Below are 25,568 nucleotides of genomic sequence, written 5' to 3' on the forward strand. Positions count from 1 at the left end.
CTAGAATCCCTTTTACACAGCTAGATGCCGATGGCAGTAGCTAACAGCTGACATTTTACGTGGCATTTGGGAGACTAGTCATTCGTTAAGGTAATCTGTTTTAAAAGTCGGTAGAGACGTGATGTTTGTTGGCTCCGTTTCGATTAAAACATACAGTCGGTAAAATAATCAAAAGATTGTACAAGAGCCCTTTTCTGCCTGCTGCGTCCACCTCGCATCAGAGTTTGTAAATGGGGTATCTTGGTGCTCTGCGTAAAAGATTTTTTGTCGTTACACAATATTACACACTCTTTATTGGACTCGAGGAAGTCAGGAAGATTTCTATGTAATGTAATATAAAAATCACAGTAAATTTAATAAGAAAAGTTGAACACCGTTGCCCAGACACAGGGGGCACTCCTATAGTTACATCTAATGCATGCAGTACCTCTTTGTAGTAAACACACAAAGCAAAGACACGAAAATAGAAAAACGAAGTTGTAGAATGCAGATAATATTAATACAGACACTTTAATAAGATGAAAATACCAAAGAAATTACCAAATAAAAGAGTGCATTACAAACTGTGTCAGGTATTTTATGCAGTGCCATCTCAAAGTCCTGGTCCTCTGCCATAGATTACTAGTCTCTCCATTTCTAATAAGTAATTCCTACGGGTCTATACATAATATAACAAGGAGCAGTGTATACTCAATTTGCAAGTTATTGTTTCAGGAAAAAAAACACACGTAAAACAACAGGTGACACAGGCACGTCTTTTAATTAGCATAAAACATAATCATGTTTGCTGCTATTTACCCTACTATTATGTCTGCCGCTAGTAGAAAGATGTGCTCGTGTTGTCGCTTGTTTTATGTATATTGCATCTTTTTTTTCCCAACTCCCACCGACATGCTCCCGAAGAATTCGTATAAAACCCTAAACCTTTGTCAGGAACCCAAAGACACAGACCTGAAAGGGCAGCAAAAAGGAAACAACGGACAAGTTGCAAGATGGCATACCGCATGAGGTCCTCTGCGGAGGCAACGTCACGTGCATCTGCGGCGTCCTGGGCCTCTGCCCTCTCGGCCTCCACCCTCAGGCGTTCCTCTTCCTCCTCTTCCTTGCGACGCATCTCCGCCTCAACACGGCGCATCTGCCGCAGGGCAGCCGCCACTTCGCGGGCGAATGTGCCTCGAACGTAGGCCTAGAGAAAAGAGTTGCACCAACTTTGCCTCAACTTGGGTGCCCACACTTTGGCGCATCTGCCGCAGGGCAGCTGCCACTTTGCGGGCGAATGTGCCTTGAACGTAGGCCTAGAGAAAAGAGTTGCACCAACTTTGCCTCAACTTGGGTGCCCACACTTTGACACTTTAAGTTTGGCACCCCAACCTGAGTGCATCAACTTCAGTGCCCCAACTTTAGTGCAACAACTTTAGTGCATTAACCTCAGTGCATTAACCTCAGTGCCTTACGCCACCAACTTCAACAACCAAACTTTAGTGCACCAACATTCGCCCCTGCTGCTCCTTTTGTTGATTTCATTAAATCAGTGTTTGTTTTTATAGTTTCTTGACTCCCATTTGCATGAAAATTATAGCATCAACATTCAAATTGTATAATTTATATGGTATGGACATCTGTCTGTGCCATGATGAGCAGTTGATAAATTATCCAAGAGGTTGTGATATATACGAGGCTGTGAAGTAAAAAAAACTTTTTGTAGGGTGCATTCATTTAAAAAAGGGAATCATTTCTGAGAGCACAAAATCAAAATGTGAACATGAGTATATGAAATTTATATTCCATGAAAGCTGGACCTGCACAGACGAGAGCACATTTCCTAATATGAGCGGAACAAACCGGAAGGTTTCTGAAATAACCGACACAATACCATGTGCCACCAACCGCTATTGTACTGTAAACTTTGCAGCAAAAGAGGTGCTCTTTTAGATTGACTACAATTTCAAAAAAACTTTTATCACTCCAATATGTAAAAAAAAAAAAGATATCCTGCAAAATTATTTAAAGCATCCATACAAAATTTCTAGCATCCATTAACGCATTAGCCATAGCCACCAGCCTGCATATTTAGAAAACTGCAAGTAACTTTCACTGCTGTGCTGCGCAGCAAAGCAGAAAGCCAGCTATCAGTTTGCCAAATGGCTACCTGAATGGTGATGGCAGCACGGCGCATCCGCAGGAATCGGATCATCTGCCGATGTCCACGGAAGTGTTGCTGGATCCGGATGGCTGCCCACCGCTCTCTCAGGAAAACTGTCGAGAAAAAAACGGGGTCACAAAACATGTCAGCACTTATTAATGGAAGTGTGCTAAGCTGGGGCTGTCCTCCCTAATAAGGATGACTCTATTACATATCCTTACAAGGCAAGTGAGTAAGAAAATGTAAAATCGCCCCCTCAGTTATCATTATGGTCGCTAAAATTAGCTTCTACATCTTTGCCTACACTTCTTTATTGTGAAGATGAAACAAAGTGTCTTATTGCTCACAGACAATACATTATTCTCGCCTCAATAGCGAATGACAATAATGTGCTAATGGCACGTTTCATTGCCTACCCGTGCAGGCACTGAAATGGGTCCACCCCAACTTACTCTTGCGTTGCCTCCAACCTCTCCAGACTTTCTGTATGATGAGCGACATTTCACGCAGCAGTTTTCTCCGTGCCTCTTCGAGGGGATCGTACACGGAACTTCTTAGAAACACCTGGGAGACACGGAAGAAGGTAACAAAAAGTTAAGAACCTGAACATACAAGCACAGATGCTCTCTGTTATCAAAAAGCTGGCAACGTGAAGTCTAGAAGAACACCATGACTCAATAAATTGCGTGTTTCTTAAAAACATTATGTATTTTATGTAGGGTGTGTTCCATAAATAGTATGAGTTTTTCAAAATTTAACATTGCATAAATTGTGCTATAGTATGCCGCATACAAAATAACATTTTAGACTGGCTAGACTAGCTATCCTGAGCTAGGGAGATGCCAAAGTGTTAAAAAATGACTGGCTAGTTTCCAACGGCAGACAGCAAAAATGTGTGATTACGTAACAACATAACTTTGTCAAACGTATCACTGAATGAATTGTAGTATGCTGCAAAAAAATTTTGTTCTAAGCAATGCACAACACTTAACACCCTAAACTTAATATCCTGCTACTTGGCAAAGTGACAGTCCCTACATTGCCTATCCTGGGTTGGGTAATCACCGAGGTGTTAAAAAATGACTGCTAAATAGTTGCAACAGCAGCCACCAAAGATGGGTGACCGCTAAGGTACACCCTCTTCCACAGAAACAATCAGTCATGTGCGAATAGCAGATTTTGAGTTTGAAGCGAATTCGAAATGACTAGTGGTTTTGCCTGAATATTTTCTAACTGAATATTGCATAGTTTCTCCAAGCCTTTCCCTACTGTTGCACCATGCTTAAACAAAAACCCAGCTCAGCTTGTGAATGTTGTTCCCAAGCTTCCATTTGTCAATTTAAAAACTAGTTTTAATCCATTTATGGACTGTGATCTCAGAAAGTTCTATGCCTTGATTTAGCAACTCAACGACGGATTAGACATAAAATTAAAATGATAGAGATGCCCAGCTATGCTTAATTAAGTGGATTTACAAACCTCACTAAATTATGCAATTATTCTTTCTTCAATCTTGAATTTAAAAAAATAAAAATAAAGGAAGATCCATTGGAGGTTTCATAGAGATTGCATTAGCATGACCCTTGGGAAATGCCACACACGCCCCCCTTTTGGAAACACTAACGCTGAGCCCTTCACTTTTCTGCTTTGGCTTTCTCTTTTGCTTCCTCTATTTCTTGCCGCCTCTTTTTGGCCTCATTACGGGGTGTGTTAGCGCTTCCCAAAGGGGGACGGTTGTGGCGTTCCCCAAGGGTCACGCTAATGCATTTCCCCAAAATCCATCAATGAATCTTCCTTTAATTTTTCCCAGTTTTTGTTGCATGCAAACCCACGTTGGCTTGCCCCTTGTTGCACTGCATTTTGCCCAGCTGAGCTAGACACTGCTTCCACTCCCCTGTATCGCTCGCCCGCCTTTCACGCTTAGCAGAGGTGTCCGCTGCCCGACACTGCTTTTGCTGCGCACCGGTTTCCCACGCATGCATTGGCTTCCGCCTTGTGACGTTGCCTCCCTCTCGCCCCTGTTCTTCACTACTCTCCGGCACACTTACCTTTCCTCTGTTTTGCCTGCAGACGAACGGCATCAGCTTTTCGCTTTCATGCACGTACTAATGCTAATGCATTCAAAAACTAAAGACATTTACAATTCTCTGCAATCCCGAATTAAAGCGCAGCTCCTGAGGAGGAGGGAAGTGTACAAATGGGAGGGTATGCCCCTCCCCCTCCTCCTTACCCTCCCATCCTCCTCTCCTGATCCCCTCCCATTGAGTGGAAAATTTTCGCTAAATTTTGCGAAAATTTCCCTGCTAAATTTAGCGTGAAAATTTCCCGCTAAATTGAGCGGGAAACTTTTCCTGTTAAATTAACATGTGACATTACACGTCAATTACATGTGACATCCCACTAGACGCGAAAATTCATGTGTGACGTCATTTGACGTCAGACGTGATGTCATTATGGGAAACGTCCTGCTAAAGTTAGTGAAAAACTTTCCCACCAAATTTAGTGGAAAAATTTGGCCCCGTGTGACGTCAAACGTGACGTGAAAATTCACGTGCGATGTCATATGTGACATCATTATGGAAAATGCCCCGCTAAATTTATTCCCTGCCAAATTTAGCAAAAAATTTTCCCACAAAATTTAGCAGAAAAATGTTACCCTCATGATGTCACACGTAACGTCACATGTGACGTCATTAGGAAAATTGTCCCATAATGCAACGCGCTGTAATGCCGAAGCCGACGGCGACGCCGCTCAACTCAAAAACGACCGCCTAAAAGCTGCGCTCTAACAAACAATCACAAATGATGAAACCAGGTTGTTGCACATCTCTGCCTAACATATACTCTTGCATACCAGCAACAGTTTAATTGTGAAAATTTTACTGCAGTGTAAATATCAACATTCACAAAGTTCCCATTTCTTTCTAAATACACCAGGTGCACGTGTGCACCATCCTGCTTTGAATGTATGCTTTTCTCCTAAACACACCACTGCGAGATTCAAACTTTTCCAAATGTTGAGCGCGGTGGGTTAACCCGTTAAGTGTGCTTCTTACCGAGCACTGGTGCACTGCAGAGAAGCAACCCCGCGAAGCACGCTTCCGCAGGTGTTGCTTCTCCGCAGTGCACTAGTGCTCGGTAAGAAGCGCACTCAACGGGGCTAACCCGCCGCGACCAACATTTGGAAAAGTTTGAATCTCGCAATTGATCTCCCAGCGAACATCGAATAGTGTATTATTAAAAATTACTATTCGAAATTTTGAATATTAACGCGACAGCATTAAGAAGCTTGTGTAACAAAAAATCCGACATTTGCGCCAGTAGCATTGTGACAGGGAAATCCTGATTGGTCGATAGGGTCATGACGTCAGTCATATGACTTTGTGTAGGAATTTCAAGCAAACCACTACGCTCACGCTCACGTGATGTCACGTGTGAAATTAAAGTGATTAAAACATGACATGTAATGCAAATTAAAGGTTGCCACTTGTCTCCAATGATTTCACTATATAAAGTAATTGACTGGCCTTAAAAAACCCTGAAAAGAAAAAAAAACTAAAATCTAGTTTGGACACGCGTGTCAAAAAATTAATTTTATGCAAAAAAAAATTCTTTTAGAGTATGCGAGAGATGTTATTTAGTTGGTAGTCACCTCCTTTCCACTTGCTTTCTCTGTCAGCATTTCGGGCACAAGGAGAAGAGGTGGATCGGCTTGGCCATCATATTGAGGTGGAGAGAGCATATGACTATCTGATGAGGTGGAAAAAGTATATGACCATTCCGTGGCGTCATAGACTTTGCACGCAGAATTTTAAAAAAAAATCTTGCGCCGTCAATATTGCTCTAAAAAAAATTTGTTTTGCACAAAATTAATTTGCCAACACGCATGTCCCAACCAGACTGTTTCTTAAAGAAAAATTTGAAGAATTCTAGGCGGTGTTCAAACCCACGACCCTTCAATTGCAAGCCAGACACGCTACTGACAAGACCATGTCCGCCACACTTCCTGCTCACTGCAGGAAGAGCATGAGAAGCGAATGAGAAGGCGGTTATGAACGGGGCCCGACAACCCTCTCACGTTCCCCTTTCAAAGGTGAAGCTTAAGCGTCCTCCAAGTTTTTGCACAATGCTGCAATGTTCCCTAAATGAAATGCATCATAAACGTTTCCCAAACAGTATGTCTGGGAGCCCACCTTGGTTTTGCCAATCTGCCACTCTATCTTTGGCATCTGTAGTTTCTCCAGAATCAGCCTGCAGCCCTTCAAGGGGTCGGGCGGCAAAACGACCAAATGCCGCACAAGGCACCGGTACCGCCTCAGGAAGTCGTCGATGCCGCTGTGGATCGGGTAGCCCTGCAGAGGTACCAGCCTGGTTTCACTCGCGACCAAGAACATAAGAACGAACACAAGCAGCGTCCGTCACAATGTTTATTTATGTACTCTCAAGGCCTAAGCATTCCAGAAAGGAGTTAAAGCAATAGCAACAAAAATTAACACATTGGAAGGATTATATGAAATGTATACACATGTTTACCAATGCTCTAACCAATGTATAACAATGTACATAGTTTTTGCTTACCTAGTTTTCTGTAAGCATTTTTTTAGTTTTTTTGTTATATGTTGCGCCAACGTCATCATTTTTTTGTCACTAAATGCACTACCTTTGGCTATGATTCCCCCCCTCCCCCCGTGTAATGCCGGAAAGGGTTTTTAGGGTAAATAAATAGACTAGCAATGGCAGTTTTGGAAAAAGTCGGTGTCCGTGTTCGAGGTGGTGGCGGTGGGGAGGTAGTTCCAGCCGGTTCCACCTCGCCATATCCAATCACTTCATCGCTAACAGCCTTTAGAAACACCCCTCCCCACTTCCAGCCTTTTCCTCTTACTCTTGTAGAAAAATTATGTGACCATGCATCTGAATCAAAAAGATGTCCAAAGTTGCTGACAACGTCATAGATTATATTACTGCTCACTGAAGCAGAGAGACTGCAGAGAAAGTCAACATAAAGGTGGGTTGTAGAACATCTAAGTTAGCACTGATGCTAGTCTAAATCACGCCACGAGAGACAGGGATGAGGCGAGACTCTGAAATGAGAAACACTCGCCTGTTGTCGGATTCGGATGATGTCCAACATGCCGAGGTACCTCAGCTGGGTGAGGACTTGCTCGTTGTCGTAGTTGTTGGCCGTCTTGTGGGTGTTGGGCTTGATGCACCTCACATACCTTGCGAAGATACAGAGTGGCATTAGGTCTGAACAAACACTCTCGATCGAACCTCATTAATTTAAGACAAGCCTCAAGCACCCCTTCTGGCAGATCATGTTGAGGCACCATATGCTCTCTGTTAAGTACCGCCAAAATTCACCACTACCATAAAATACCGAGCATGTGCCCAGGTCCCAATAAGCGCACAGCTGCTATTTTTTAAATGTTTGAAAACTAGCGAGGGACATCTCAAGTGCCCACCCCAGACTTCTGAGACCACCTATAGTCGGTGACAGGTCAAGAACAAAGTGGAATCTCCTCCCACCCCTTTTCACTTCAGTGGAGCGAACGGTGGAAAGGAGGTCGCCTCCTCTCCAGCGTTCGCTCCATTAAAGTGGAAAGAGGTGGGAGGGGCTTCCACTTCCTTCTTGACCTGTCACCGACTATAGCTAACCAAGCAGCCACTTCTCCAAGCACCCCAGTGCAAAGTGGTGAAGCCCACCCTACCATTCCTCCTTTTGCATTTTTGCTCTTGAACTTAACGAGCGTCCCACCCCTAGTTGTTAAAGATTATCTCCCGATTTTGAGTGACCGCTTACCCTGTATTTTAAGGTAATTTAATAATCACACTCAGTGCACGAGTTGGAAAACATCATGTTTGTTTTGTTTCTGAATGTACTACGACTCGCGTCACCACTTACGGCACAGCTTCAAAACGCGAAACTCTCTGCTATGGGACTCTGTTTGTCTGCCCGCATTGTCCCACCCCTCACCATGGCACGGTGGAGTGCAGCAGTTCAACCAGGGCCGTGAGTTGGTGCCTGAAGGCGTCTGCCACGGTGGGCTTGCTCTTGTTCATTGTCTTCGTCATTGTGGTGCCACCAGCTGCCAGTCGGGACAGGGTCACCTCCAGGAGATCCTACAGCGCAGTTAGCGGGACTGTCGTGAGCGGCACCGCGTCCAGATGGCGCCACCAGGTTCGCCACAAGTGTGATTGCACGGGGCAACGCTAGGGGACTTCACTTTTGGCGCTCAGCATGTCAAGGCCCTCGGGTACCCATAGACTATGTTACTGACAACATCTTGGAATAAAGACGAGACTCTCTCTTTCTTTAACTCCAGCCTCAACCAGACAAGAATACATCTGCTGCTTTAACTTAACTGCCGTTCTTCAGGACTGCAAACAATATTTTTTTTATTGTTTTTGGAGAGTTTCTGCGCGCCAAAGCCATTTCTCGGGTTCCCACTGCTAGATTGCAAAACGACGTTTCACAATCGACGCAGTTGCTCAACTGTCACTGCAACGCAGGCAGTGATGCCAGAAGTATATTTTCAGTGGGGGGGCTGAAGCAAAGTTAGTTTTTGATGTTTCATTTATTATTTATGTACTAAACATTTTTTGCAGATATTGCAATCCGAGTTTCGGTTACTACCAATGCGGGTTCCTCTCTTCCTTTCACTACGTCGTGTGACGAGTGCCTGGTGGATGTGACAAGCACCTGGCGTCTCCCTTCCTTCCAAGCCTTCTTATAGCGGGGCCGAGCCCCCACATAAGTATACTTGGGTGGGGCTCCGGCCCCCCCCCCCCGCTACCCCCCGGTTCCGGCGTCCCTGGACACAGGTTCCCCTCTCCCTCACCGCTCGTCCTCAGCTGACCGAAACTCCGTCTTTTGGCACACTGCAACGTGTCTCAGCTACAACAACAGTTCAGAAAGCGGCCGCAACATCCGTGACAGCTGGTGCTTCAATAAGTTCCTAACGAACATTAGAGGAGGGGGGAAACTCCCTTTCAGCAAGGAAGTGCTAATGAGAGTTAGCCAACTGACAGCATCTAGACAGGGTACTCATGAGTGCTATATTTGGGCATAACAATACTTGTATAAATAAACAAATGAACAGAGTTAATTTAACCCTTTCATAAAGATGTTTCATAACAGTGTTTTATAAAGGCACTTAAAAATTTAAGCCCAAAAAGAGCTGTTTTTTCCATAGGCACAGGGATGAAAACGGTAAAAACCGTCAGAGGATCCGCTGGATCTGCTTTCGGGTGTTCATCTCAAAAGAAGCTTTCACGTTTTTTGTGTATTTTGTGCCATCTGTGAGCGGTGGCATCCACCAGACGGTTTTAGCCGTTTTCCTCCTCGTGCGTAGGGGAAAAAAATAAATGTTTTAGGCTTGAACTTTCTTTCCTAAAATCTATTCACGAAATTTGAGTATGATAAATGCACCGCCTAAAGGCACCCTTGTGAAAAGTTTCATTGCACTCAATTCGTTGGTTAGTTTCGTACAATTTCATACGGGGCGCTCGGAAAGGCCCCGTATAGACACTGACAGAGCGAGAACGGCAGGGAGGTCTTTTGGTTGTCCCACTTGCCTCCACACGAGCTTCCTTCCTTTAATAAAGCTTCGGCGTCTCGTGTGCTTTGAGAGTGATTGCACAGCAGTGTTGGCGGTCACGCGTTACAAGTATTACGACGTAAACTGGTAATGCATTACTTTCATCGGCGATGTAGTCACATGCTCATTACACTTAAAAAAAAGTGCCGGGTAACCTACTTATGGTTACTTATTTCAAGTAAGGGGCAACGTGCTACATCACTCATTACGTCTTCTTTCCGAAACTTGACGAAAAGAATTGCGCTTAAATTTTTTTTCGTGTTTCTAGGCTCCAAGTTACGAATTCTTAAGCTCATCACACATACCCTCCAAATTTTACCCTCTCTTTTTCCCACAGAAAAAGCCCCAATTCAGAAAGACCCCCACGCCCTTTGTCCCAAAGTCGAAAAACGCTGTCGCCGTAAATTTACAAATAAAAAGCAGCCTAAAAGTAACGTGCATTACTTTTTATCGGCAATGGTAACGCATCTTTTTTATTTTGACGTAATGCAGGTCGGTACCGTGTTCCTTCTATCTGCATTAACGAGTAACGTGTTCAGTTACTTTTTTTCGCTGACGCCTAAAACTATGATGAAGGGCAAATGAACGGCAGAACGCAAAGGGTGCGTGCCGAAGGCTACGCATCCAAAAGAGACGCCATTCCTATCCCGTTAGCAACCATGGTAATGTCTCCCAGTGGGTCCTATGCTGGGGTAATGCCGAAAAGGTTTGACCAGAGGAAAATTGGTGACTCCCTCGCCGGGGGGAAGAGGCAGGGGGGAGATGTTTTTTAGTTTTTTTTGGCCCGATCCCCCGAAGGTCATCCTGGCGATATCCCACACTGCCTGGTGATAGTTAGGGGGAGAAAAATTGGTCTTAAAAGGGCAGGAGGAATCACGTTTTTGTCTTTTTAGACTTAGGCTAGGTGGCGCAAGCTACCGCTCGCTACAAAGGGAATAGCCATTAACATCCATCCATCCATCCATCCATCCAACGGCTCGAGAAGCAACGGCGCACCTGGAACTTGACAAGGTCCTTGACGAAGGCATTGGTGGACTTGCGCATCATCTCGAAGAGCTGGTCTTGCTGCACGTCCTTGTTCTTCTCCAGGAAGCCCTGCGTCGTGTAGACCACCGCGCCGGCGTAGTGGCGGATCCCAAACTCCTGCTCCCAGCGGCGCCGGTCGTCGCCCCGCACGTAGTAGCAGTGGCTCTCCAGCTCCTGGTGCAGCTTGCTCACAAAGCTGATGTCCGTGCCCTGCCGCAAGGACGTGGTTTAGAGGTAGTTTAAAAACAGATCGAGGGAAGAGAAAGAAAAGAAAAGAAGAAAGAGCCATGTAGGGACAAGAAGCAGTGACAAATTGTACATACTACAGCTACTGATAACTTACAAAAGAAAATTGACAGCAACCTTTATGTTCAGAGTCCTATATTGCATGAAATGCAGTATTTGAGGAGCGATCGTTTAAACTTGTTTAGAAATCAGTAAACAGTCGTTCTGGGGAATGAAAAACCTACATTTTTACAAAGTTCCCCGTTCAATTTAGCGGGGAAACTGACTTGGTACAGAGGTCGCGCGACATCAATTGTCCCACCCAATTTAGCGGTGAAATTGAATTGATGTTTGGGTCACGCGACGCCAATTTCTCTGCTAAATTTGCAGGGAAATGTGCGGACGGACAAAACAAATTTTGAGATTGGGGGTTCCGTCAAAAAGGCTTTTGTGCTTTAGAAACGCAGGCTGTGGTTCATTACGTTCACGCTTCGTGCTTCGAGATACATTTTTCGGCATTCTTGTCGTAAACTGTAAGCAACCATAGTATGTACGTTAAAAAGAAAATATCTGTTCTATGAAATACATGTGCCAGAAAACTGTAGGAACTAACCTTTGGCATGCGGCATTCTTCGACCAGGAGCTTGAGGATGCATTTGGGCGGCTGTCGGGAGTAGAAACGATCGGGAGGCGTTTGGAGCATGCCTCACAACTCTAATGGTCTAGCGGTATACAAACCCTTTTTTAGGTTTAAAGTTCAAGAGCCTCACTTCCTCCCATTGAATCGAGCAGCCGGTAATTTGCAGTGATGAGGGGCACGAGCAAACATACCTTTTCTATGAGTTCCAAGCAGGCGGAGTTGTCCGTGAAGTGGATGTGCGAGTACTGGATGTCTTCTTGCCGGTACTGAAAGACAATGACACAACCACACTTTCAGAAACATAGCTGCAATGTCGGGGGTCACAAAGACAAATAAGTTTGTCATGCGAAACTATAATACTAATCATCATGGTGGTTAATGGCACCTTTCAGGAGGCCATAGAAATGCAGTAGTTGTATAGTTGTTTCTCCCAATTTTGAGCCACAGTTGTGACTTGTACAATGTAACACGAAGCGCAAGTTCGTCTGCTTCTTTTGCAGGGTTGCTTTGACGTGACAATGCCGAGCTCTGATTGGCTCTGAATGAAGAGAAGTGGGTAGACCTCAAGGCAGCTTGTTTTGAGGTCCATCGTGTTGTATCGCTCAGTCAGAGCCAATCAGAGCTCCGCGTTCTGACGTCAACACAACGCCTGCAAAAGAAGCAGACGAACTTGTGCTCGGCATATTGGAACATTATGGTTCTCGGCTAAAAGCCAATTTTGCCGAGTAGCATAATAAAATAAAAGAGGAGTACTGCCTACTCTAGACGCTTCCAGGGACTCGACGAGGGGTGATTCATCAGTATTTCCCCGTGAGAAACGTTGGCACTCACCATTTCTTGCTCCAGAGCAAACACATAGTGATTGAAGAATTTGTGCAGCTTCTCGTTGGTGTAGTTGATGCACAGCTGCTCGAAGCTGTTCACCTGAAAACGTCAGTGTGTAGTTAATCGTGTTTTATAAACAGAGTTTCAGGAGTTACCCGTAGGCACGAGAATATTAGAACCTGTTCTGATAGAATGCCATGTAGACTGTAGTCCTTAAGAAAAATTTTGTTTGGTGCATTTCCCCCTAAACATGTGAGCAAGAGAGTGAAATCAAAATATTGAATTCGGCTCATTAAAAACTTGAGTGCAGACACCAGTAGGATAGCCAAGGATACCCAATAATAGGTGCCGCCATTTGCTAATTTCCAATTTCCGTTTCCTAAGAAGAGATGTCTTTTGTTAATTTTTTATGCATTGCGGGATAATAGTAGGTACAAATAAAACTTTAGGAACACAGCAGGTTGCACAGATGAAACTGCACCCTGGTCACAAACACTCACTATATTCCGTTCTTTTTGTCCTTAATACAAATAATACCCTCATTATTACTGCATCCAGAAAAACAAACAAAAAAAACAGCAGCGCTTTTTTAATGTTGGGGAAGCTGCATGCCTTCCCAGGCGCTGTATACCTCGAAGTTTTCAAAGCCGAAGATGTCAAGGACACCCAGGAAGCGGTTGCTGTCTCTGCCAGGGCTGGTGCACATGTTGATGTAGTTGACGATCCAGGCAAAGGTCCTCGAGTAGAGGGCCTTCGCCATGGCGTGACGGTTCTGCTGTGCCTGGGGGCAGGACATTAAAGTTTTGTATCATTGGCAGGATTCAATTACCACCATTACGTGTCGAGCATGCATCCAAGTCGCGATAAGCACCCACCCGATCTATAATCTGTGACATGTAAAGAGCTCAGTAGATATGCTGCGTCTCCAGTGCAAGCTTTCTGCCTTTGATAAAACTTTGGCGCACACACGGCAATGGAGACCAACAGTTTAGGGCTGCTGCATAATCAAAAAGCAGGGCCACAAGCAGGCTGCATTGGGCTCTACTGTAAGAGTCTGCTAGATCTAACCTACTCTAAATAAAACTCAAACGTCAGCTTTGCAAGCGTGACATTGTAATTCACTGTGAAAGTGAGGCTAGCTCGTGGATTTGTTTCGTGAAATATGTATTGAAGGAAATATGATCAGAAGTTACAAACAAGATAAACATAATTTTCCAATGGCTCAGTACAGAGTTAGGTCAAAGTAAAAAATGCCCTTGTGGGTCAATTGCACATTTCATTTTACAGAAATAATAAAGGTAAGAAAGAAAATAATTCTGCTGCCATTCCCCTTTTTTATCTAATCAAATGTCTTAATGGCCCTCAAGAATGTTTTGTTATCATTTTGGTTTTGAAAAAGCTAAAGTCATTTAGAAGCCATTGGAGCATTTTGGTTACATTTTTGTTTTTATTTGAACTTTTGACTGAGGCAAGTGTTTCCTTCAATATCTTCAGCTGGAGAGATTCCAACACACAGCCTCACCTTCGGGGCAAATTACAGTGTCGTAGCACGAAAAGCAGATTTTTGCAATTCATCAAAAGTGGATTAGATCCGTTTGTGCGGTAGAGCAGATATTGGCGAGGAAATCGGACTATAGGGGGCGCTCTGTCCTGTTTGTTTTCTACAGAGCTCAGTTTTGACCTTTACGTCGTATTATGATAGAGCACGGGGTATGGTGTAAGGTAAAAAGCGTTCACAATAAACAAAGTGACGTTGGCACGACGCGACAGGCCGGAACGGCCGCAAACGAGACCCCTCCTCGGGTGACGGGAGAACGTGGGCCCCAGCCAGACGCTGCATCACTGTCGTCGTCCCCACGAGTGTAGTTCTAGAGTTAGCCACTCGGGGCGTGGTGGTCGGATTTTTTCACCAATACTGCGGTGGCAGAGGCACTCGTTGCTGGACACGTGTTTCTCCGGTTCCCTGCTCGTACTTTCACCATTTCGCAGCGCCGCCCACCTCGTGGTACTTGAGCGGAATCTCGGTGACGTTTCCCCTGACGATGATCTGGCGGTGCAGCGCCACGTAGGTGAGGTCTTCGGGCTGGAAGCCCAGCAGAGTGGCCACCGTCATGAGGATCTCCTCGTCGGCCGGCGTGAGCGAGCTCCTCTCGTCCTCCGAGTCCTGGAACTGGAGGTTGCCCAGCCAGAGGATGGCACTCAGCACGCTGAAGATGCCGTCCACCATCTCCTGCAGAGGAAGGGAAAGGCGGTTAAAGGGGAGGGAAGTTGTCGGAGGCACGGAGATTTCGACGAATGAGTCCGGCATAGTTCGCGGGGGTTCTCAAACAGGAATTTTACGGGATGTTTCCAAGAGCTATTTGGGTGCCAAAATTTTTTTTATAAATAAACCAACAACGAGGGAGTGCAAGGAAACGTTTTACAAAGGTGTCTTTAGGTCATGCATTTATTGTGTGCAAATTTCATGAGTGGGTATCTGAAAACAGAAATTAAGCCCAAAAGATTGCTTTTTTCCTATACACAGGAAGGAAAACTGTAAAAACCACCAGGATGACACTGCCATACTCACAGATGGAACTCCTACACACAAGCTCAAATCCGCCTGATCTGCTTTTGAGAGTTCATCTCAGAGAAGCTTTCACGATTTTGCTTTATGTTGTGTCATCCTGCGAGATTGGCATCAACCATGCAGTTTTTTTACCGTTTTCCTACTTTCGAGTAGGAAAAAAAAGGGAATTTTTCGGATTAACATTTTTTTAAACCTACACTCATGAAAGTAAAGTATGATAAATGCGCCACCTAAGGAATCCTTTGCGAAAAGTTTGAATGCGATCTGTTTCATGGTGTATTTATACTCATTTTTTTATGCCCCAAAAAATGTTAGAAACCACCCTGTAGAAATCCTAAGGTTCCACGGAGCTCCCCTATGGGTTTCCCAAAGCACCCTCATGGGTTCCACAGAGCACCCTCACGGGTTCTCCAATTTCCTCGACCGTCTGCCCCCAAACTAAAGTGATCTTCCGGTATAAGCACTTTTTTTTAGCAAATCTGAGGCATTCATTGATGCCTAACTATAAGCAAAACATTGCCCACTATATGTGTCACTGTTTACAAGGTCTCTAGTCTCCTGTACTGCTTTACCGTGCCAACGCCAAAACCAGGAGGGGTTTGATCCGTTGCCATTCAAGGCAGATGAGGCTCAAGATCAAAGAGTCTGAGAACCCCTGGCATAGTTAGTAAGAAAAAAAAAATGCTAAAGAGAGGACACTGTTTAGAAAAGACCTTTCCAACTGTTTGCCTCATTTGCATGAAATTTGCCGGTGCATATTCGTAGCAGTATACACGAACTCATCTCTGTTACGTCACGGCGCGGTGGTGGCGCGTCGGACGCATTTCCGGTCCGGGGCTGTGGGCGGAAGTGCCCATTTGAGACGTGTATTCCTGCGTTGTTTTGAAAGGAACCAGACAAAAATTTGCCTTCTCGTCAAAATGCTGCGACTGGGGCTGTACTAAGAGTGTCAAGAAAGGTTTGAAGGTCAGTTTTCATGCTCTCGGTTCGTCCGAGAATGCGGATATGTCCAGTGAAAAGGGAAAACCAGACGCCGTAGGACCACGATTGCTTGGGCGGGAAGCATTTTGGGTTAAATTCACGAATACTACTGGCCATCAAATTTATTTGTTTTGTTCCAAAATGAACGCCGGAAAACCGTCAAGTTGTACGGACCACCTGCGAACTACGTTCAGTGCGTCTTCAAGTTCAAAAGGTCGCCTGATCGTTCGAACTGTCGTCTGCTCTTTCAAACGTTTCTGCTTGTCGTCTGCTCTTTTAGAGGACACCGGCCCGTAGACCAAACGTGGGCCCGGTACTTGCGATAAGAATTAAGTGCAGGCCTCAAAAGACTTAAGTTTGAAGGTTGGTAAGCAGGCTCGACAGTAGATACAAGAAGATGTTGATCCTTGTTACCACTGGCCATCACCGACTTGTTATGCCTGATTCACTTGGTTAGATTCTGCTTGCGATTTTCAGTATCGACGTCGACCATCTCAGCTACGGTTCACGCTTTTGCAGTCTGAGCGACGTCGCTACCGAAAATTGCGAGCGAAATCTCATCATGTGAATCAGGCTTTAGCGTACGTTCTGCAGCGTCCATGCGGAATGAATCGCCGCATATCAGATTAATCATGCGAAGTTTTGCGGTGTAACGAGCCTCGTTAATTTCGCTGACGCTGCTCAAGTAGTCAGACATCATTAGGAGGACGTAGAATCAACAATTCCAACGCGAAAAAGAGCGCGGGGACTCACACCGGCGCCGACAACATCGCATTTCAATGGTTTGTTTATGGGCGACGGCGAGTTTTTTGCCCACACCCCCATCGCGCATGCGCGGCGCCGGTGGCGTCCGCTAGGGGCGCTCCGGGCGCTCCGGGTTGTTTGTAAACATGAGTTGGTGTATAAGAGAGTGCCTCACAAAGTTCCCAGTTCATGAACTAATCTTTTGATGAAATGTACATAAAAATGCATCAAATAAATAACACACTGCACACTCACTGAGGAAAGCTGTCATTGAGAAATGACAATGCCATTAGCCAGTTGTTGTTTATTTAGTGATACACACAGCATAACACATTATCACGTGACTATGAAAAGAAAATAAAGAAGTTATAATTTTTTTGTACAAGATAAAATTGCCAGAAATTTTTTTAGCATGCATTAGAAATTGCAGGAATCACAACTTCTGCATGACAAAGAGCATGACAATGCAGAAAAGAAGTAAAATATTTCAGCGTAAAAACTCCATAAACTGGCTCCACATATTCCATTATGTATGGAGCCAGCGAACCGAGATTTGATGCCAAAAAGTGAAATTAAAACAAAATATATTTGAAAGTTTAAAAAGTCTGACTTTATATGGTGGCACCTTGACGAAAAGAACTTTTCCCGTAAAAAAATACTTTTCTTACTAGAGGGATACTTTCTAACACAATCCTTGAGGAGTTCTGAAGCCAGCATGATTACTTCTTAAAAATGTAACCGTGGAAAAAAATAAAATAAAACTCTAATGATGGGTAAGTAGAAAAAAATACAATATACCAATTAACTGTTGGTGGAAGGTGTAGGTTCGACCCCTATCCATGGAATGAAAAGAGCTGTAAGACTGAAGCTGGCAGTTTAAAATATACCAAACACGCTGGAGGAAATCATATTTGTTGCAAACACTTCTCTGTTTCATAAAACGGAGGTGAAAAACAGGTTGTTTTTAATTTTTCAACTTGATTACCTTTTTTTTTTTTTTTCCGCCTGGCATTATTTTGTTTTGACATCACACAATCTTTTTTTGTTATCTGGGATGTTCCAGTTTTATTTTTTTCATTCCGCCATTTCTGAGGTTTACGATTCCTTCGCGCACAACCTCCGGTAATCCCAACTAAGTGGATTATCGGTCGCAAAAAGATAATCCTCTCCAAACATAAAACAATCCAAATCCGCAAAAAAAAAAAAAAAAAAAAAAAAAAAAAAAAACATTTACAGGTGTGTCTAAACAAAAACTGATATCAGGCTCGATCAGGGCGTCATGTTTTTATTCGGAGAACTTGTTAGCTAAAGTTAAAAAAATCATTTCATGGCCCTTTTTAGAAGTACCAGATGCAAAATATGCACTTCGCACCAATTCGCGAGATGCCACCCCGTCATCAGCACCCGTTGAGTTCTCTTTTCCGCAGCGCCTACGTGCACCGCGGCAAAGCGTACACCGCAATAGATACCATGTGAATCGGGCGGCGGCTTGCGCCACCTAGCGATTTCGGACGAGATAGCGCCGCCATCGCCCCGAAACGTCGATAACAGTGTTGAATAAACCTGAGACTGGGGCAGAAATGAACATATATGTCGAAGGAACAGAAAAGGACAGGGCCACGTCTCAAAAGAGTTGAGTTTGAGACGTCGTTTTGTCCTTTTCTTTTCCTTCGACTTGTTCATTTCTGATCCAGTCTCAAGTTCATTCAACATGGTTAACATTCACCAGCTCCCCTGCACCCTTACTATATTATGTCGATAACACGTTGTTGCTCGGAGCGTGGAGCGAAAGCTTGCGCTGGGAACCTCCTGGGTTCGATTCCCCGCCGCCCCCGCCCGTTTCGATCTGGATGAGTTTCGTACCGGCACGCGTTCGTGTAATCACTACTGCGTGATGCACGTTAAAAATTCCAGGTTAGCGGTACTGGCTAAATTTCTCATCTACAGCTAAAGGGGTGTCCAAACAGGACACTACAAAACGCACGACTCCGACAAATCGTGAAAAATGAAGCGGACGCGCCCGCTTCAAGCCCGCTTCAATTTTCACGATTTGTCGGAGTCGTGCGTTTTGTAGTGTCCTGTTTGGACACCCCTTTAAGAGACCGATTACCCGTCGTGGCGTATCTCCATCAAGGCTGTATAAACATAAAGAGCAAACCAATTTTTTTTTTTTTGTTACGGTTTTAGTTACAGCTTGACTGGGTTCGGAAGCGGACGCTGGAGACTAGCAATGCACTTTCAGGAACAGCGGTAACTGCGCCAGGCGGCGGTTCACCACGCATGCGCCGTCGTGCGCCTCGCGGGTCCCTCGGAACTGCGTGCGCTGCATTGGTCGCCGTGTCATCCGCGTGTCCACGACCAGCACGACCGATTTCAAAACCCATCTCTCCCCCAATGAGGAGTTGGCGGCGAAAAGAAAAGTAAAGCAATACTCTGGCTCCGCCATTTATGATTTATGCCAAAGATACGCGCCCGGAGGTGCATTGCACTCGCCTTGGATTTCCCGAAAAGTGTTTTCCCGGTTTTACCCCAGTCCCGACCCCCCGGTGCATCTGGGGGGTCGGGACTGAGAAATACACAAAGTACTTTTCTTTTTGTCAATAAAAAAATAAAAAAATAAATAAATAATAAATAAATAAATAAAAAGCGTTAGGGCTTTGTTGTTTTTTGCCCCGAAGTCAAGTTGGGGAGAGGCCACAAGAAAAAAAGAATGTTTTAAAGTTTTCATCATAACAAGGCCCTCGAATTAACGAATAACTAAAACGTTTCATTCAACATTTTAAATCCTTTTTACAGTGGAGCTGTTAAGGACTAGGTTCCCCAGGATCGTGTCCGGTATCAGACGCCTGTCGACACAAGCCTACCTGGACAGCTACCGCCATGTATGAGCGACAGCGGCAAGCACACAACCAGTCTGGTTGCCGCCATCGCTCGTAGATGGAAGCAACATTTCCAGCTATCATAGAAGAATCGATAGTTGGGCGCGTTGGTGGGAATTCATCGCAAGAAACAGCGCGAAAAACAGACGACGACAACGGAGAAGCACACGTAACCACACATGACGAGCGATGTGTTTCTTCGTACTAGTCTGTTTTGCGCGCTGTTTCCTACGCTCTTATCAGTTTCGGTTTGGACTTAGGATGGGTCGGCCGCGCGCCCTTTAGGGGAAAGAAGACTGGCTGCAGAAGGAGCGGCGACGTACTATACTCCGTTTCACTTTCCGTCCGAGCACAGCGGACGCTAGGAGCCATCCCAGCCAATGCGGCGTTGAGGGAGTGTCATGCGACCTTGAGCTCCCTGCGTCGCCCCGCCTTACCGGCAGGTCACGCGACTTTCTCCCGGCGCTGGATCGGCTGGGATGGCTCGTGGCGTCCACTGCGCTCGGACTGAGGGTGAAACGGAGTATAGCACGCGGCAGCGCGAATGGTTCCGCAACCGCCGCAAAGCCGCTGTCGCCTCGACTTCCAGTGCGTCGAGCGCTTCTGATTCCCTTGCCAAAGAGCACATCGCTCGCCTGGAAAGCTTCCGCCGAGAACAGAACCAGCGACGTAAAGGGCGCCGGCGGGTCAACGCCATGGACGACGATCGTGCCATGGAGGCCAAGCGCAAACGCGAGGCCCGGCGACGACTGCACTCCTCGCCAGCTGAACAGTTCCCGGGCGTGACGGCGAGGTTCCGGAGGGAGTTCGTTACCCGTTTGGCGTCACGTGCGCCGCGTGCGACTGACTCTGGTTCGCCGGAGACGTATCCACGATCGGCGGCGTGTCGGACAAGAAGAAGCGGGAAACGGGCGCGTGCGAGTTGCGATAATGTATCGAGAACAGCTCCGCTGGTCTTTCTTCTTCACGAGCCAGGATTTTGATTCGGGAAGGGCCCTCCCCTTCCCGAATCAAAATCCTGGCTACGTGCCTGGTCCACCCATTACGAAATGCTGTAGGGGGGGAGGGGGGAGGAGGACCCAGCAAAATGGAAGCAAACACTTTACGAGGGGCGGGGTTCTAGTAAAGTATTTGATGGAAGATTTCGGGGGGGGGGGGGGGGGGGGGGGGAGGCCCCATAAGCTCCTCTCCTCCCCCCCCCCCCCCCCCCCCCCAACTGGCTACGTGCCTGCAATGACGGGTCAAGAACGAAGTGGAAGCTGCTCTCACCTCTTTCCACTTTAGAAGAGCGAACGCTGCACAGCGTTCCTCTTACCAGAGTGGAAAGAGGCGGGAGGAGCTTCCACTTCACTTGCTGAGGTTTGAGTCCGACGTTTGACTTTTTGGAACTTCTAATGAGAAGTTTGACTTTCGCGTGCACGCGCGAAAATTGAAAAAATCTGACTTTACCTGGTAGAGGAAAAGTGCATGTACGCATTATAATAAACTAAATAAAGCATTAAAAGTACATATGTTTACTTTGATACCGTGTAAACATTGAGAATAATTTTATAAAATATAAAATAAAGGAAATTTTTTATAAATTACTTGTTTACATTTTTTTTTTTTTTTTAAGTTGAGAACATTGTTTGATGCAAAAGCGCCGGCCTACGAATCCTCAGGAGGGGGGTTCGAATCCCGGGCTCCGGGCGAGGCGCCCGCAATCTGACGAAGCTGCTTTCGGTTGCACGTCAAACGATCCCCAGGTGGTCGACATTCATCCCCAGTCCTCCGCTGGGACGTGCCAGATGCCCGTCGTCGGTTAGATTGGATGCCTGACGCGCGCCTATATGAACCCACCTGCGGGATGTTGAGGACGGAGACGGCCAGGCGGAGGCTGTCGAACATGAGGGCGTCGTCGACGCCGTCGATGCTCATGCATCCGCTCTGCGAGAGGTACGTGTAGCGTTCCACGGGGCCGATGGCGAACTGGTCGCGGAGCTCCGCGCAGCGCTGGGCCCCCGCCACCAGCTGGTAGAAGATGTGGTAGTTCCGCTCGCCGGCCGACTGGAAGGTGATCCGGGACTGCTCGAGCAGGTAGTCCTGGATGATGCAGCCCTTGATCTGGAACCGGTTGTCGAAGCACACTTGGATGAACTTGCCGAAGCGGCTCGAGTTGTCGTTGCGCACCGTCTTGGCGTTGCCTGCGGCGAGACGCGGGATCGGGGATTAGGCCAGGGGCCAGCGTTCGTGGCGCCCAGCGTAGCTACTACTACGGTCAGTGCACTCAGGTTTGGTGCAAATTAAAAACCAGTAAAAAAGTGCTTGCAGGGCCCCTTTAAAGTCGAGGTCATGGGGAATTCCGGACTGTCTCAGAAAGGGAAGCAAAACCTGGTTGTGAGTCTGAGCGCAGGGGGCAGAGGTCCCTGCTGTGATAACCCCCCCCCCCCCCCCCCCCCTCTTCCTTCTCGTGTCTCCGCATTTCCCTTTTCAATGAGCACACCGCATAAGCTATCTTCGATAAGCCCGTGGGCGACAGCACCTCAGAGCAACCTCCCCTCCTCACCGATTTGGTTCACCTCCCCACTGCCCCCCCCCATTATGAAGATCCTGGCGCCGTCCCTTGCCGTACGGCAACGAGTCCAAGGAGAAACTTGGCACGCGGCATTCGAACCACGGATATCGCGGTGGCTGTCATTTGTATGATGTATAAGCAGTGCGAAAACCTGCTTAAAAGTTTGTCAGTAAAGCATTTGCGCACTGAACGAAAAAGTCCGCGAAAAATGTGCATTTTTAGATTGGTCTTTGCTCATCGCACCTTAACCCCCCCCCCCCCCCCCCCCCCCTTCCAGGGGCGGATGCAGGAATTACCTGAGAGGCGGGGGGGGGGGGGGGGGGTTAAGGTGTTTGTCAGCGTTACTCGTGCGTTACTGTGCAACAGTTTCAGTGCTTTGCCTAAATAATTTGGGAGTTGGTGTCTCCACTTTTCTGAAGTAAAGAACAAAAAACCGCTTTGCCTTCATGTCCTACTTTTTATTTTAAAAACGGACAAAGATAGGGGTTTTCGGCACCTCTCAACCCCTTCCCCATCTTCCGAGTCACGTGCGCTGTGACGTCAATGGGGGTGGCGCGGGGTTCCGGTGAAGCTCTCTCTTTAGAGCCATCAGCGAGCAGCGAGAACTCATCCGTTCGCGACCGCGTGACCACGTGCTGGCGGGTGCAGCGCGAACAATATGGTGAAAGGAGGAAAGTCTCATCCGGGTCCGGCCGTACCAACACCGCCGTACCCGTCCTGCCCTGTCCCCTTCCCCGCCTTCCCCCTTTGGCTTCTGGCGGCTGTTCGCGGTAGCAGAGAGAGCTGACGGTTTTGTGGACCTAGGATAGATGGCGCCACTAAAACTCCGTATAATAAAAATTTTGTCGATGATACCAGGTTTTTGACGCATTTATATATATGTCGGAACGACCAGATTTGTAGAAAAGTTTGTACAATATTTGTATGAACTTACATGTTTCATTGAAGACAAAGAAAAGGACAAATACTTGATCGCGAAATTTAGAAACGGAATGAAGAGGAGGATGAAGACGTGATCGCAAAGAAACGCCTCAACGGACCTCAACGCATTCCAAATGTAAATATTGTATATAAATCCCTTTGATTACTCCTCCTGTACCGATATTTTACAAAAAACATGGTGCCGAAACCCGGCAAATAACGAAAAAAACGATGGAAAGGCTCAAGAGAAGACGAGGAGTAATACGGTCCACTGTTACCAAGCTTGTAAACGACATTTCCTCGGCATTAGAGCTGACTCCGCTACCAGAAGGTGACATAGAAGAGAAGCTCAACTTCCTCACATTGAAAGAAACGTCGCTACACCAACTAGATGCGGAGATCGCAGACCTCATTGACCAGAACGAAATAGAAGAAGAAACACAAACCTGTACCACGTACGAAGAGACTATAAGCAACATTAAAACAAGAACGGCCCGAGCGTTACGAAAACAGCACTGCAACGAAAGAGTTTTTTCTAACAACGACACTGAAGCAAATGACCCTAGAGAACGTCAAGCAAGTGGACCTAACGTCAAGCTTCCACGACTAGAACTTCCAAAATACAACGGAGATCTGGAAGACTGGCAAACGTTCTGGGACCAGTTTCAGTCCTCTATAGACCACAACCCAACACTGTCTCCAGTCGACAAGTTCAAATATCTGAAGATCTACCTGGTCGGAAAAGCCGATGCTGCTGTCAAGGGGATTCCCGTGACCAGTGACAATTACAGCGTTGCGATTGAACTCTTAAAGAGAAGATTCGGTCAGCCCACTGTGATAGTTAATAACCATCTTTCCCATCTCATGGACACCAAACCAATAAGATCCTCAGAGGACACAGAGGGACTCAGGAAACTCCATGATGACGCGTAGTGACAAGGATCAGGAGCCTACAAAGTCTAGGAGTGGATGTACATTCTTACGGTGTTCTGCATACCGTACTCCAAAGAGCCCTCCCTTCTGATCTTCTTCTGAGGTACAACCGGAAGCTGGACGCCAAAGGGCCTTCAGGGGACGGGGAAGACGATCTCACAGTGCTTCTTGCATTCCTTGACGCAGAAGTTATAACAAGGGAGAAGTGCTTTCAACTCTCCACACACTCTTCAAAAGAAAAGTTCCGTCCATCACAAGGGTCTATTGTTGACAAGATAAGTTCTGCATCGGCTCTCCCTACACTAGAAAAAGTGAGCGTCCACTGCTGTGTTTTCTGTGGCTCTGGTGACCACCCGCTGCAGGAATGCACGACACACCTGACATTACAAGAGAAGAAAGAGAAACTTAAACATGACAAGAGATGTTTTCGATGTGGAAAACAATTTCACAGAGCAAGAGAGTGTCGAAGCGCACGAACGCTTTCTTGCGCGAGTTGCGGCGGCAGACACCTCACAGTGTTGTCTGATCCAGAATGGGCTGCACTCCGACCATCACCTAACGTTCCTGGAGGGCCTTCGCAGTTCATCGGGATATCTAGGGCGGGATCAAGTAGCCCCCAACAAGTGTTACTTCAGACTGCTAAAGTACTAGCTAAGGGTCAAATTGAGACAACACTTCGAGTCCTGATCGATGGGGGGAGCCAGCGTTCCTTTGTAAAACGGACTGTCTCAGAAAAGCTCCGTTGCCGACCCGTCGGTGAAGAAGACCTCACCATTTTCACCTTCGGTGACTCTGCACAAGGAACGAAAAGAAGGTGTCGCCGAGTCGAGATTCTTCTGAAAAGCCATCACAGCAGAGCACAGATTGTCATAGAGGCCTTGGAAGTCCCCGAGATTTGTGGAGAAATTCTCTGCGTAACAGACACCAGCCTCATTCAAAATCTACAGTCGAAGGGTATGACTCTGGCGGACCTTCCCTTAGAGAACGAAAAAACAGAACCTGGAGTGAACATTCTCATTGGGTCTGATTATTATTGGAAAGTAACGACTGGGAGTGTCAAACGTATCAACTCATCTCTAGCTGCTGTGGAGACCATATTTGGCTGGTCTTTGCAAGGTCCCGTAAAAGTGAGTAACGCCTCTAATGTATGTACCGCCACTGCTATGTTCACGATGAGCGTTGGCGAGGCATCTAAAGACATCTGTTTAGAACTGCGCAAATTTTGGGAACTAGAAAGTCTGGGAATTAGGGACTCCCCATCGAAGGACCAACAGTGTGGCTCTTTTCTGTATTTACTAAAATCGTTCAACTCCTCCGTGAAGAAGATAGACGGAAGATACAAAGCCCGGCTATTGTGGAAGTCCCCTGGACTTCTGTTACAAGACAATAAGGATGTTGCAGAAACTCGCTTAGCTGCATTGCTCAGAAAACTACGTAGAGATGACTGTCTGCTCATGCAGTATGACAAGGCTGTGAGGGAGTACCTTATTAAAGGGTTCGCCGAACGAGTCCAACCTGATGATGACGAGG

General features: G+C 46.3%; 1 protein-coding gene across 1 annotated transcript in view; it reads right to left on the reverse strand.

Moving 5' to 3' along the window:
* Positions 1-25,568, reverse strand: part of LOC8023199 (myosin-VIIa) — a 149,773-nt gene that overhangs the window by 49,549 nt on the left and 74,656 nt on the right. Inside the window, exons 6-18 of the mRNA XM_029969663.4 lie at positions 21,470-21,813; positions 14,457-14,687; positions 13,089-13,238; positions 12,464-12,556; positions 11,824-11,898; positions 11,606-11,656; positions 10,738-10,977; positions 8,118-8,263; positions 7,245-7,362; positions 6,337-6,495; positions 2,596-2,707; positions 2,150-2,256; positions 1,002-1,186 (exon numbers count right to left, since the gene is read on the reverse strand). Of these exons, the coding sequence (XP_029825523.3) occupies positions 1,002-1,186; positions 2,150-2,256; positions 2,596-2,707; positions 6,337-6,495; positions 7,245-7,362; positions 8,118-8,263; positions 10,738-10,977; positions 11,606-11,656; positions 11,824-11,898; positions 12,464-12,556; positions 13,089-13,238; positions 14,457-14,687; positions 21,470-21,813 (2,011 nt within the window). The remainder of the gene's footprint in view (positions 1-1,001; positions 1,187-2,149; positions 2,257-2,595; positions 2,708-6,336; positions 6,496-7,244; positions 7,363-8,117; positions 8,264-10,737; positions 10,978-11,605; positions 11,657-11,823; positions 11,899-12,463; positions 12,557-13,088; positions 13,239-14,456; positions 14,688-21,469; positions 21,814-25,568) is intronic.

The sequence above is a fragment of the Ixodes scapularis genome, unplaced genomic scaffold (assembly GCF_016920785.2).
Source record: "Ixodes scapularis isolate PalLabHiFi unplaced genomic scaffold, ASM1692078v2 PGA_scaffold4__175_contigs__length_147842914, whole genome shotgun sequence".
Taxonomy (NCBI): domain Eukaryota; kingdom Metazoa; phylum Arthropoda; class Arachnida; order Ixodida; family Ixodidae; genus Ixodes; species Ixodes scapularis.